We start from the raw sequence: 13,827 nt of genomic DNA, 5'->3' as shown, positions 1-13,827 counted from the left end.
ACTGATAGAACTGCAACAGTGATTTAGAATGACAATAAAAAGGCCCCCAGCCTATAATTTCTTTTAGTATTCTTATAGTTATTATTTTTTTTTTTCTGTGACAGGGTCTCCTTCTCTCACTAGGCTAGGAGTGCAGTGGTATCATCATAGCTCATTGTAACCTCAAATTACTGTATTCAAGCAATTCTCCTGCCTTGGCCTCCCGAGTAGCTGGGATTACAGACAAGTGCCAATATGCAAATATAAATTTTTTATTTTTTGTAGAGATGGGGTCTGGCTATGTTGCTCAAGCTGATCTCAAGCACCTAGGCTAAAACAATCCTCCTGCCTTGGCCTACCAAAGTGTTTGGATTACAGGAGTTAGCTACCTTGCTTGGCTTTTTTTCTGTTGTTCTTTTTTGCTCTTCAGTGAGATGGTCTTGCTCTATTATCTGAGCTAGAGAGCAGTAGTGTGATCATAGCTCACTTTGCAACCTTAAACTCCTGGGCTCAAGCAATCCTTCCGCCTTAGCCTCCCAAGTAGATGAGACTATAGGTACATGCCACACCCAGTTAATTTTTCTTTTTTTTTTTTTGGTTTGGAGTAGGGCTAGGAGTAGGGCTAGGTTTGAACCTGCCACCTCCGGCATGTGGGACCGGCGCCCTACTCCTTGAGCCACAGTCGCCACCCTTTTTTTTTTTTTTATTAAATCATAGCTGTGTACATTGATATAATCATGGGGCATCATTCACTAGCTTCACAGACCGTTCACCAAGTTTCACATATTTTTCTATTTATTTTCTTTTTTATCAAGGAAGAACACAAATGCAGTGACCCACTACCATGAATTATGCAAATATCCCACATTTGGGGAAATAATAGGAGTCAGCACACTTGGAGTGCCTCAAGCTCCCAAAGTGCTAGGATTATGGGTGTGAGCCACTATACTCTCCTTTTGTTTCCCTCAAATATTAACCGCTTTAATAAATCCTTAAGTTATTTTATTTTTTTTTTTAGAGACAGAGTCTCACTTTTTCACCCTCAGTAGAGTTCTGAAGCGTCATAGCTTACAGCAACCCAGCTCGTGGGCTTAGGTGATTCTCTTGCCTCAGCCTCCCGAGTGGCTGGGACTACAGGCACCCGCTACGATGCCTGGCCATTTTTTTTGTTGTTGTTGTTGCAGTTTGGCTGGGGTTGGGTTTGAACCCACCACCCTCAGTATATGGGGCCAGCACCCTACTCACTGAGCCACAGGCACCACCCACCTTAAGTTATTTTAATATAAGAAGTTAGTGAGTAAGTCTTTGGGTCCACCAGAAGTGTAATACACTAGAAAGTCCCCTGGGCTAGTATTCGGAAGGCTTGGGTTCTAGTCTTGGCTATGCCATTATCTAGCTGACTCACCCTGGACAGGCCTCCAGTGTGTGGAACTGTCATTTTCTACTTAACACAACTGTTTTGAGAAATAAATAAAACTATAGGCATAAAAGGGAGTCTCCAAAAATGCTCAACAGATGTCTTCTTACAAAGAAAATTTTAAATATTACACATAATGTATATTTGTATTATTTATAATACTAGTCCCATAAAACTCACACTGTTAAGCCTCAAAGAGAAGTACCCTGTCCTTCCTAAAATCCTGTCCATAGAGGTTAAGTGACATGCATGGGATCACAAGCGAAGTCTAGGAAGGAGTTGGTTCCAGAAGTGAACCCAATTAGCCATACATTAGCCCGCCCCTAACTCATAAAACACTACTTTTCTGATAAGACCTGCCAGCTAAAAATCAACTGTTATCACTTGTCTGTCTTATCTAGATGCTGAAAACAAATAAAAAACTACTACTTGATAAATGTACAGCCTATAATTAGGATGTGGTGAGGGTGACAGCAGAGAGTTGAAATGGGAGGGATAAATTTCAAGTTATGGGATCCCACCTTGCTTCCGACAACCTGGGATTTTGATAAAGGCTCCATAGTCTGTCACCATAGCAACCTATAAAGACAAAAAAAAAAAAATCAATGCCACACAAATAAGAATCTTTCTTCCATAGCACTTAAACTAGTCTCCCTGAATTTCTACTTGGTACCGACTGCTTTTGTCTGCTACAAAACTGCCTAAAAATGATGGCTCTGTCAAACAATCTTTCTGTTCTGTTTAAAATTTAGACTGACAGCTATGCATATACACATTAAAAACACTGGTGAGACTGGAATATTGTCACTGAGTATGATGGGATCAAAGGATGTCCAAACTACTGAAATCACCAAAGGAGATTCATGCACAAAAGGGAACAGCAAAAAACCAACAAAAACAAAGTATTGGATATCACCAAAGGAATTTCATGAACTAAAAGAACAAACAGCAGAAAAACAAGTAATAAAGTTACACTTTATATTAGCTGTGACTGATGCCTCTAATCCCAATGCTGAGAACTTTAATAATTTGGGATTGATCATGTAGGACATCCTTTATTCCTAAACGTCAAGTAAAACCAGACCAAGAGCATACTATATTTCACTCCACATCTGAGTCTTCAGCATTATTTTTGTTTTTTGGCGGGCGGAGAGAGTCTCACCTTGTTGCCCCAGACTAAAGTGTCATGGCGTCAGCCTACCTCATTGCAACCACAAACTCCTGGGTTCAAGTGATCATCCTGCCTTATCCTCCTGAGTAACTGGGACTACAGGCATTCACCACAACCTTTGGCTAAAATTTCTATTTTTAGTAGAAATAGTGTCTCACTCTTGCTTAGGCTGGTCTCAAACTCCTAAGCTCAAGGGATCCTCCCACCTCAGCTTTCCAGAGTGCTAGGAGCCACTGTGCTCAGCCTGAGTCTTGGGTTTTATCAAGACAATTATATAAGAAGCTAATACACAGACATCTGATAGAACCTGAAAAGATATAATCAGAGAGAAAAAGAATTCTCCCCAAGTCTTTTGCAGAATTAATCTCAGCTACATTAGAGGCTTGATGAATCTAGCACAGCCTAGTAGCACAGCCAAGTATAGCACAGATAATGTGTCTATGTAAGACACAACTAATTAATGTTAGGGGTGAAAGGCCCAGAACCCTTGCCAGATAATTCATTAACCCAAGCTCTATCTCTCTCTCAGCCCACCCCACCCCCTACCTGTGGATTGGGATAGTGTTGCCACTATATACTGAATTTATCATTAAATTAATTATCATTTATAAAATATTCAATACAATCTTACTTTTTAATATTTTTTTGTCACTTTGTCACCCTTGGTAGAGTGCTGTCACGTCACACAGCTCAAAGCAACCTCAAACTCTTGGGCTTAAGCGATTCTCTTGCCTCAGCCTCCCAAGTAGCTGGGACTACAGGTGTCCACCCCAACACCCAGCTATTTTTTTCTTTGTTATTGTTGTAGTTGTCATTGTTGTTTAGCAGGCCCTGGCCAGGTTCGAACCTGCCAGCCCCAGTATATGTGGCTGTCGCCCTAACCACTGAGCAAGGGGCACTGAGCCAATCATACACATACACACACACAGACACACAGACACACACATATACACACATATACGTAAACTATATATATTATATAGTAATTAATTATATATTATAATTATCAATATATAATATATATTATATGTTAATAAATATAATTGTGTATAATTGTCTATATATTTATATATGAATACATTTATATTTATAAAAATATAAATATAAAAATATCTTTATAAATATATTTTATAAAAATATAAATATATGTAAGATTGGCTTGGCGTCTGTAGCACAGTGGTTAGGGCACTCAGCTACGGGTGCCAAGCCAATATTACACACATATATATATTTTTATATAAATATATATCATATGTACTTTATATAAATATGTATTATATATTATAGAAAAATAAATATATAAATATGTATTATATGTATTTATTATATAAAAAATATATATATGATTGGCTCGAGTTCATGGGTTCTCTTTAACTACAAAACTCTAATGGCCAAAAGTAACGTGATATCTGATATCCTATCTGTTCCTGGCAACAACCCTAGAAAATATATAAGATAGGTCCCTATGTTGCAGATGAGACATAATAGTATAGGGATAGTGGGGTACAGTAGTCCCAGCTACTCAGAAAGCTAAAGCAGGATGATTGCTTGAACCCAGAAGTTCCAGTCCTGCCTGGGCAACATAGTGAGATTCTGTCCTTAACAAACTTAAAAAAAGGCTGGTACAGTGGCTTATGCCTGTAACTGTAGCAGTTTTGGGAAGCCAAGGTGGAAGGATTGCTCAAGCTCAGAGCTAAAAATAGTAAAAATTAGCTGGGCATTGTGGTGGCACTTGTAGTTCCAGCTATTTTGGGAGGCTGAGGCAAGAGGATCACTTGAGCCTACTTGAGCTTGGAGTTTGAGGTTGCTGTGAGCTAAGCTGATACCATGGCATTCTGGCCTGGGGCAACAGAATTGTCTCCAAAAAAAAACCTAAAAAAGAAAAAAAATTAAAAAAAGAAACAAAGAACAGCCTAAGCGTAGAAAGAGCACAGGCTTTAAATGTGTCTTCCAATCCCAGCTGTGCTGTTTCCTATCTATAGTATCTTGAACACAACTTGTCTTTCAAGGCCTAAGTTCCCATTTGTTTTCACTTTGCTGCTACAGATAACAAACGATGTACATAAAGTGCCTGGCACTGGTATCTGGCACATATTGTACATACAACAAAGTATAACTTTTTAATAATTTACAGTCCAAGATAATAAAGCACAAAGATTAGTGACTGGTAGGAAGGCACGCAACTAACTTAGACAGAACCTGGACCCCTTGACTCCTATTCTAGTGCCTCTTACTTCACCAAATATCATGACACACTGCAACATTAGGATGGAAATAGACCAAAAACTTTCATTCTCCTTATTTAATGGGGATATTGGGACAGAGCACTTGAACTAACTCTGCAAGACACAGCATGAAAAATACATTGTAATCCAAAAGTTCTAAAATGTTTTACACTGATGAACATGCCATGCTGAGGGAGAGTCCCAAGGAAACAGTAAAAATCACAGATACTTAAAATTAAGGCAGGATGGAGCCAGAGAAAGGACTTTAGAGATTAGCTGGTCCAATATATCATTTTTCAAATGAGGAAAGTAAAGGCCAGAGACACAAAGTGCTTACTCAAGTTCACAAAGCAATTTGTTCTGAGTAAAAGAAGTCACATAAAAGAAAAATCTTTTGATTTTTAATTAAAATCAGAGAAAATTCCATCTTTCTAAATCAACTTAAGGCGCTCTGATTGGCATTTGGCCCAGGGTTCTAGAAAGAAGGCTGAAAATTCTCATGTTGTATAACAACATTATTAAAGAGGATAATTATCTAACAAACTTAAAAGTAGCATCTGGAAGTTGGAATTCAAATCACCTTGTTACTACTGTAAATGAAGACAATCTCACTTTTCAATCCTAGCTTTAGCTCTAGTGTCACATTATGGTCTTTACAATTAATACAACAGAATTTAATTTGGCCTCTCCCAAAAGGAAAGATTAACGTGCTTCAGAATGGATGCACTCAATTGTTCAGTTAGGAAAAAGCATTCTTTCCAATCCCAGCACCAGGTGTTTCCATCACTATATCTCCTAGGGCACAGTCAGAGTTGAAATTAACAGGAGAGCACCTGTTGTAGATGACCATACAATCTGCCTGGTGTCCCAAGAATAATTAGTCAAACAGCTCAAGGGAAGAAATTCAGTAATTACCTCAACCAAATTTAGGGCTTGAGTAAAATAAAATTCCCCCCTTCGTATTAGAGGTGGCACTGGCCTTGAAATTTGTTATCCTCGTCATGTAAATGAGGAATTTGAGGCTCAAAGACATAAGTCACAAAGTTAGTAGTGCAGGCAGGGATAGTACAGATATTTTTTTTGACTTTCAATCCAATGTTTCTTCTACCTTACTAGTACCAATATACCCTTAGCCTGAGATCTGGAATTTGATTGTTTGTTTGCTTGCTTGCTTATTTCATTGTTGCAGTTTGGCTGGGGCTGGGTTCAAACTCACCAACCTCAGTATATGGGGCTGGCGCCCTACTCACTGAGCCAACAGGCGCTGCCAGAGATCTGGAATTTGAGATCAGCCTGAGCCATCTCTACTAAAAATAGAAAAACTAGCTGGACATTAGAAAAACTACAGGGAGGCACCTGTAGTTCCAGCTACTCAGGAAGCTGAGACAAGAGGATCACTTGAGCTCAAAAGTTTAAGACTGCTATGAGCTATGACACCAGGACACTCAATCCCAGGGCAATAGAGTAGGCCTCTGTCTAAAAAAAAACAAAAAAAAAAAAACAAGCAAACAAACCCAGAAGCCAAAAGCCACAATAATTATCTATAACCAACTGATGAAGTCTACCCTCAAAGATCTCAGATTATTAGGAGGTAAAACTTCTGTCAAACAGAAAGCAGATAAAAATGCCAACTATGCCTGACATCCCTAAAATACTACAGGCATTCATAAGACATGGAATGCAGGGAGGCGCCTGTGGCTCAGTCGGTGGGGCGCCGGCCCCATATACCGAGGATGACGGGTTCAAACCCGGCCCTGGCCAAACTGCAACCAAAAAATAGCCGGGCGTTGTGGCGGGCGCCTGTAGTCCCAGCTACTCGGGAGGCTGAGGCAAGAGAATCGCTTAAGCCCAGGAGTTGGAGGTTGCTATGAGCTGTGTGATGCCATGGCACTCTACCGAGGGCCATAAAGTGAGACTCTCTCTCTACAAAAAAAAAGAAAAAGAAAACATGGAATGCAATTTTTTGGCTTTACTTTCACTTCATGAGGAGAGAGAAAACATTAATGAATTCCTGTGTCTCGGGCCTTGTATTTTTATCGTCGATAACTTACTTAACCATCACTGTAATTCTGTGGAAGTAGTTATTATCTCTATTTAACAAGAAAATTGACACTCAAAGAGATTAAGTCACCCATCAAAGTCTTAAAGAACACCCATTAAGTAAAGGAGCCGGGACAGATTAGAGATTCTGTCTGGTTCCAAAGCCATTGCTCTTGAAATATACTATGAATTTTCCTCGAAACGTCAATCATTCATTCATTACCAAGCATCTACTACTATTTTCTACCTACCCACCTAAGACTGAGATACACAATTGGCTAGGTGCAGTGGTTCACACCTGAAATCCTAGAACTTTGGGAGGCTGAGATACAAGGACTGCTTGAGACCAGGAGTTCAAGACCAGCCTGAGCAACATAGAAAGTACCCATATCTATATCTATAAAAAATAAAAAAATTAGCTGAACTTGGTAGCACCCTCCTGAGGTCCTGTCTGAGACAGGAGGATCACTTGAGCCCTCAAGTTTGAGGCTGAAGTAAGCTCTTAGGGCACCACTGCACACTAGCCTAGGCAAAAGAGTAAGACTGTGTCTCAGGGGGAAAAAAAGAGATATACAATAAAACAGAGAGAGCTCTGCTCTCATTGAGCTTAGTGTCTTGTGAAAAGACCGACCTTAAACAAGTACACAATTCAATGCAAAATGAACCCATTATTTATACCCCATACAAAATCTCTAAGGCGATAACATCAGGACTGAAACCTAAAGGATGAAAAGAAGATGGTGGGAAAGTGGATAGAAGGAACAGTGTCTTGGTCCATTCATGCTGCTGTAACAAAATACCATAGACGAGATAATCTATAAGAATAGAAATTTATTTCTTACAATTCTGGAGGCTGATAAATTCAAGATCAAAGCACCAGATTTGGCGTTTTATAAGGGTTTACTCTCTACTTCCAAGATGGCATCCTGTCACTATGTCTTCACACAGCAGTAAGGAACAGAAGGGCCAGAGAGCAATCTGAAACCTTTTATAAGGGCATCTGTTTTTTTTTTGAGACAAAGTCTCACTTTCTCACCCTTGGTAGAGTACCATGGCGTCACAGCTCACAGCAATTTCCAGCTCTTGGGCTTAGGCAATTCTCTTGCTTCAGCCTCCTGAGCTGGGACTATAGGCGCTTGCCACAATGCCTGGCTATTTTTTGATTGTAGTTTGGCTGGGGCCAGGTTCGAACCCGCCACCCTCAGTATATGAGGCCGGCGCCCTACTCACTGAGCCACAGGTGCTGCCAGGGCACTCCATTTACAAGGGCTCTGCACTTGTAATTTAACCACTTTTCTAAAGGCCCCACCTCTTAATCTCCAATGAAATAATATTTAAGATATGGGGCCTTCAGGAGCTGATTAGGCTATTAAGGCTCTGCTCTCATGAATGAATGAATGCCTTATACAAAGGGCTCTCCTTCTGTCCTTTCTATCACATGAGGACACAGCATTTGTTCCTTCTCAAAGATACAGCATTGGCTCCATGCCTATAGGTCAGCAGCTAGGATGTCAGCCACATACACGGGAGCTGGTGGATTCAAATCCAACCGAAGCCTGCCAAACAACAATGAGTGAGAATGAGAACCAAAAAATAGCCGGGCATTGTGGCAGGTGCCTGTAGTCCCCGCTATTTGGGAGGCTGAGGCAAGAGAATTTCTTAAGCCCGAGTTTGAGGTTGCTGTGAGCTGTGATGCCACAGCACTCTACCGAGGGTGACGTAGTGAGACTCTATCTCAAAAAGAAAAAAAAAAGACACAGTACCAAGGTGCCATCTTGGAAGCAGAAAGCAGTTCTTACCACACATCTAATTTGCGACCAGCCTGAGCAAGAGCCAAGACCCCATCTCTAAAAAAATATCAATAAAGAAAGAAAGAAAATGGGCAGTGCCTGTGGCTCAAAGCAGTAAGGCACGGGCCCCATATGCCGGAGGTGGTGTGTTCAAACCCAGCCACAGCCAAAAACTGCAAAAAAAAAGAAAGAAAGTTAAAATGTTATTCTGGCTATAGCGTGAAGAGTGGATTAGACAAGGGTTATAGTATAATAGAAGTAGGAATCTCAGCAAGGGCCAGGCAAGAGATGGAGAGCTTGAATTAATGGAGTGCCAAGGGGATAAAGAAGTTTATAGGCCAGAGATATAATTTGGACTTGTGGATAAACTAAAGGGGGAGGGAAAATCAAGATCAGATCAAGAAGTGAAATCAAGGATGATACCCAGATGTCTAGCTTGAGTACCTAAATGAATCATGGTTCTATTCGCTGAGATGGAAAAGACTAGAAAATCAGAATTGTTGGGTGTCCTTATCCGTTTTGTGTTTCTATAACAGAATACCAGAGACTGGGTAATTTATTTTTTTATTTTTAATTTTTTAAGTGGTTGTACTGATTTTATTACTTTTACTAAGCCATTTCATTTCCCTCACACTCAATGCAAAGAAATAAAACATAATCTGAAAAAAAATATGTCCTTATCATTATTCACAAAAAGAATCTGCTTCATTCTGCAGGGGTGAGTATACTGTACAGTAGGGAACACTTAATGGCTCTAGTGGATCAATGCAACATTTTGATTCTGACCCACTGAATAGAATCTCATCCATATCTGGTGACTGTAACTCCATGGGAGCTGTGATAGACTGAACCATTTTTGTGGTATCCCCAGATCTCACTAAATAAGAAAAGATCCTATATAAGAAAATATAACAATCAATCTGTCTATAAATTATATCTTAAGCTCTTTCTTTAGTATAAGGTGGAAAAGAGGGCCCTTTCTGGAGCACATAGGTGGAAGTATTACTATGTCTAAAGACTGTTGGATTGATACTATGTTGCTATAATGAACATAAGGTACACATTGAAACCACTGTCAGATTAAGAAACTTCCATAACTTGTCTCAATTCTTCAAATAATGGAGCAAGTTCCTTTTCTAGGCTGACAATTAGTCCTGTATTGGCATTGCTGCTGGCTATAAAACTTACCACCAGAGGTAACCAATTAAATCGAACCACCTGATAGGTGTTATAGTAACAGATGATACTTTTATTTTTTCCTTGGTCTGTTGCAAGGGCAAAAGTAGATAAGAAACCAGGTCTCAAATCATGTTCTGGAGCATTATCATTGGCTACTCTATAACAGGTACTCCATCTCTATCAGACACAACAATAGCATGGAGTCCTTCAACACTTGGTAACTTTTTATACAGGAGTCACTTTAGGTCACCTGCCATGATGAACCCCTTTCTCCTGTGGGATCAATCTCCACGCCTGGGTTTCTGTCTGCCCACTTCTCTCTGCTATCACTTCAGGGACAGCTTCAAAGACAGGGGCTTCTGAGACTGGGTAATTTATAAATAAAATAAATTTCTTTGGCTCATGGCTGGTAAGTCCAAGACTGAAGGGCCAGCATCTGGCAAGAGTCTTTTTGCTGCATTATCCCATAGCAGAAGGAAAGCAAGAGATCAAACATTTTTTTTTTTTTTTTTGAGACAGAGTCTCACACTGTCACCCTCAGTAAAGTGCTATGGCATCACAGCTCACAGCAACCTCAAACTCTTAGGCTTAAGCCATTCTCTTACCTCAGCCTCCCAAGTAGCTGGGACTACAGACGCCCGCCATAACACCTGGCTATTTTTTTCTTAACTGTAGTTGTCATTGTTGTTTAGCTGGCCTGGGTCAGGGTTGAACCCACCAGCCTTGGTGTATGTGGCTGGTGCCGTAACCACTGTGCTACGGGCACCAAGCCCAAGAGACCAAACTTGCAACCACAAGCCCTTTTATAATTGACATTAATCTATTTATGAAGGTAGAGCCCTCATGACCTAAATACCTCTCAGTAGGCACCACCTCCCAACACTATTGAACTGTTATTAAGTTTTCAACACTTGCTTTTTAGAGGACATATTCAAACCACAGAAGTGAGAAAATTAAAAACTTAGTTGAAAACATAAACTAGAGATGCCACCAGGTATCCAAATGAAGATGTCAAGTGTGCAGTTAGATCCCATTTAATCTATAATGCTCAAGATAGTCTCAAGTGGATAGGGGTTTCAAATCCAGTTGCTTTTCACTCTCAATATATTGTTAACATAAACAATGTTTTCAAAACATAAAAGAATATACCTCTCCTTGGAAAATAGTGTAGAGAGCAGGCAAGTTTTCCATGGTCTCAGGCCTTCCTGAATTCATCCTTAATGTTCTATGGGTCCTCCATTTCTCTTCCACTAAAACTAATTCAAGTGTCCTGTCACAAAAAAATTAGACAACAATAAGAGAGATTATCTGCATTACAGAAGAAATGAATGAGCAATCTACAGCTAGTGTCTACAGAATAATAGCATTAGATTTAACACCATGTACTTTTATCCAAATTTCTTGTGTCTATTCTAACGGCGGGGAGTTTTGGAAACCTTGTTCTTACTTCTTTGCAATTTGTTACTTACCCAAGGCTATAAGATTACTGGTATTGTTGCTTATTTATTGTTATTGTTATTTTTGCTATTTCTTTGCCAGGGGAAGAATGGGGTGGGGGGTGTAAATGAATCTCAAAAAGTGGAATAATAATAATAAGGGCTGACAGTTATCGAGCACTTGCTATGTCCAGGCACTGTGCTAAGCACTGGATGTGGAATATCTCATTTAATTCTCAAAACTCTCAAGATGTAGGTTGTATTATTATTACATTTTAGAGAAGAGAGACCAAGGCTTCCAGAAGTCAAACTACTAAGCCTATGTCAAAAAGCTAGGAAGCTAGCAAATGGTAGCGTCAAATCCTGGTGGACCCCAGAGTCTCTACTCTTAACCATTACGCTAAGGCATTAAATCTGAAGTGACTTCAAAATGACAGAAATGAGCTTGTGCTTTTTTTTCCCCTATAAAGTTAAAACACACACATTTTAAGGCTGAGTGTGGTGGTTCACACCTGTAATCCTAGCACTCTGGGAGGCCAAGGCAGGTGATTGCTTGAGCTCACGGGTTTGAGACCAGTCTGAGCAAAAAGCGAGACCCTGTCTCTACTAAAAATAGAAAAACTGGCTTGGCACCTGTGGCTCAAGCGGCTAAGGTGCCAGTCACATACACCTGAGCTGGCGGGTTCAAATCCAGTCCGGGCCCTCCAAACAACGATGGCTGCAACAAAAAATAACCAGGCATTGTGGAGGTCGCCTGTAGTCCCAGCTACTTGGGAAATGGAGGCAGGAGAATCGCTTGGGCCCAGGGTGGAGGTTGCTGTGAGCTGTGATGGCACAGCACTCTACCCAGGGCGACAACTTGAGGCTCTGTCTCAAAAAATAAATAAATAGATAAATAAAAATAGAAAAACTGAGGCAAGAGGATCACTCGAGCCCGAGTTGGAAGTTGCTGTGAGCTATGATGCTACAGCACTCTACCCAGGGTGACAGGTTGAGAGTCTGTCTCAAAAACAAACAAACAAAAAACATCTTGTCTCTGAGCCTGTAGCTTAAGCAGCTAAGGTGCCAGCCATATACACCAGAGCTGGTGGGTTCAAATCCAGCCCATACAACGACAACTACAACCAAAAATAGCTGGGTGTTATGGTGGACACCTGTAGTCCCAGCTACTTGGGAGGCTGAGGCAAGAACAACAAACAAACAAACAAAAAAACCACACACACATTTTAAAAGTTCAGGTACTATGCTAATAATGAAAGTAAAAGCATCCACAATTCAATTTGGTTTATATTCTTTTAGACTTTTTAATTCATAGAAGTGTTTTTTTAAAGGAATAATGAAATCATTAATCATTAACCATTATTTTCTTACTTAATATATTACACGCAAATAACATACACACATTTTAATGCCTGCATAATAATCCAGATCATTAGATGTACAAAATTCATTTTACTATTTCTGAATTATGTTAAAATGCAGGCTGTAATTCAGTAATCTGAGATGGTAACAGAGATTGTGCATTTTCACAATCTTACTGCTGATGCTGCTTAAGTAGCAAAACTCAGAGCTTGGGAGTTGAAGGTACCTTATAGATACTACTTACTGCTCAGCCTCCTGGTTTTAAGCAGAGAGGCAGCCAGCAAGCTAGTCACTCTTAAACACATACCTTCACTCTGCTGGGTAAATCACTGCTAAATAAAGATAAACCTATGGGCGGTGCCTGTGGCTCATAGGAGGAGGGCACTGGGCCGATATGCCAGAGGTGGCAGGTTCAGACCCAGCCCCGGCCAAAACTGCAAAAAAAAAAAAAAAAAAATGATAAACCTGATGGTACCATCCTCACTTCTCTTCCTTCCAATTACACTTGTCACCAGTAAGACCCGAACTATTTTTCTTGGGCTTTCATAGGCAAATACTTCTTCTCTCCTCACCCCTCACTACTCCTTCTCACTTTCAGATGATGATTTCCTGTCCTACTTTGGCAAGTCTTCCTGCTTCACAATGCCATCAAGTGGACGGCCTCTGCTTAAAAAAATAAATTAAAAAAAAACTCATGTGAGATTTCCAAAGCCTTGTTCTAGTGTCATGTTATGACCCTTTCTTTCTTTTTTTTTTTAGACAAGTGTCTCATTTTTTGCCCTCAGTAGAGTGCAATGCTGTCATAGCTCACAGCAACTTCAAAGGTTCAAGCCATCCTCTTGTCTCAGCCTTCCAAGTAGTTGGGACTACAGGTGCCCACCACAACATCCAGCTATTTTTTTAGAGACAGGGTCTCGCTCTTGCTCAGGTTGGTCTCAAACTCGTAAGCTCAGGCTATATACCCACCTCAGCCTCTCAGAGTGCTAGGATTACAGGCATGAGCCACCACACCCAGCCCATAAAATAATCTTGTATCCTTATGATAAACTCGCCCTTTTCTGCTTAGGTTAGCCAGAGGTGTCTTTACTACTTTAGTAAAAGAGAGAGAAACAGAGGCATATTTGTCAGTTCTTTTTTTTTTTTTTTAAGAGACTTAGTCTCCCTTTATCACCCTTGGTGGAGTACTGTGGCATCACAGCTGACAGCAACCTCCAACTCCTCGGATTAG

The 13,827-nt window shown here is 40.3% G+C and overlaps 1 protein-coding gene and 1 pseudogene across 4 annotated transcripts in view; both read right to left on the bottom strand.

Annotated features, from left to right (window-relative positions):
* ZCCHC17 (zinc finger CCHC-type containing 17) overlaps positions 1 to 13,827 on the bottom strand; it is a 73,850-nt gene that overhangs the window by 48,840 nt on the left and 11,183 nt on the right. For 2 of the 4 annotated variants that reach the window (XM_053576854.1, XM_053576856.1), the window contains exons 2-3: positions 10,951 to 11,071; positions 1,918 to 1,975 (exon numbers count right to left, since the gene is read on the bottom strand). In XM_053576854.1, coding sequence (XP_053432829.1) covers positions 1,918 to 1,975; positions 10,951 to 11,016 — 124 coding nt within the window. In that variant the 5' untranslated portion in view covers positions 11,017 to 11,071. Of the gene's footprint in view, positions 1 to 1,917; positions 1,976 to 10,950; positions 11,072 to 12,906; positions 13,034 to 13,827 lie in introns of those variants that run through there. The other 2 variants (XM_053576855.1, XM_053576857.1) reach the window with 2 other exon arrangements.
* LOC128575298 (ragulator complex protein LAMTOR3-like) lies at positions 9,682 to 10,058 on the bottom strand (annotated as a pseudogene).

The sequence above is a fragment of the Nycticebus coucang genome, chromosome 22 (genome assembly GCF_027406575.1).
Source record: "Nycticebus coucang isolate mNycCou1 chromosome 22, mNycCou1.pri, whole genome shotgun sequence".
Taxonomy (NCBI): Eukaryota; Metazoa; Chordata; class Mammalia; order Primates; family Lorisidae; genus Nycticebus; species Nycticebus coucang.
The sequence above is the reverse complement of the archived record's forward strand: the minus strand, read 5'-3'. Positions and strand labels throughout refer to the sequence as shown.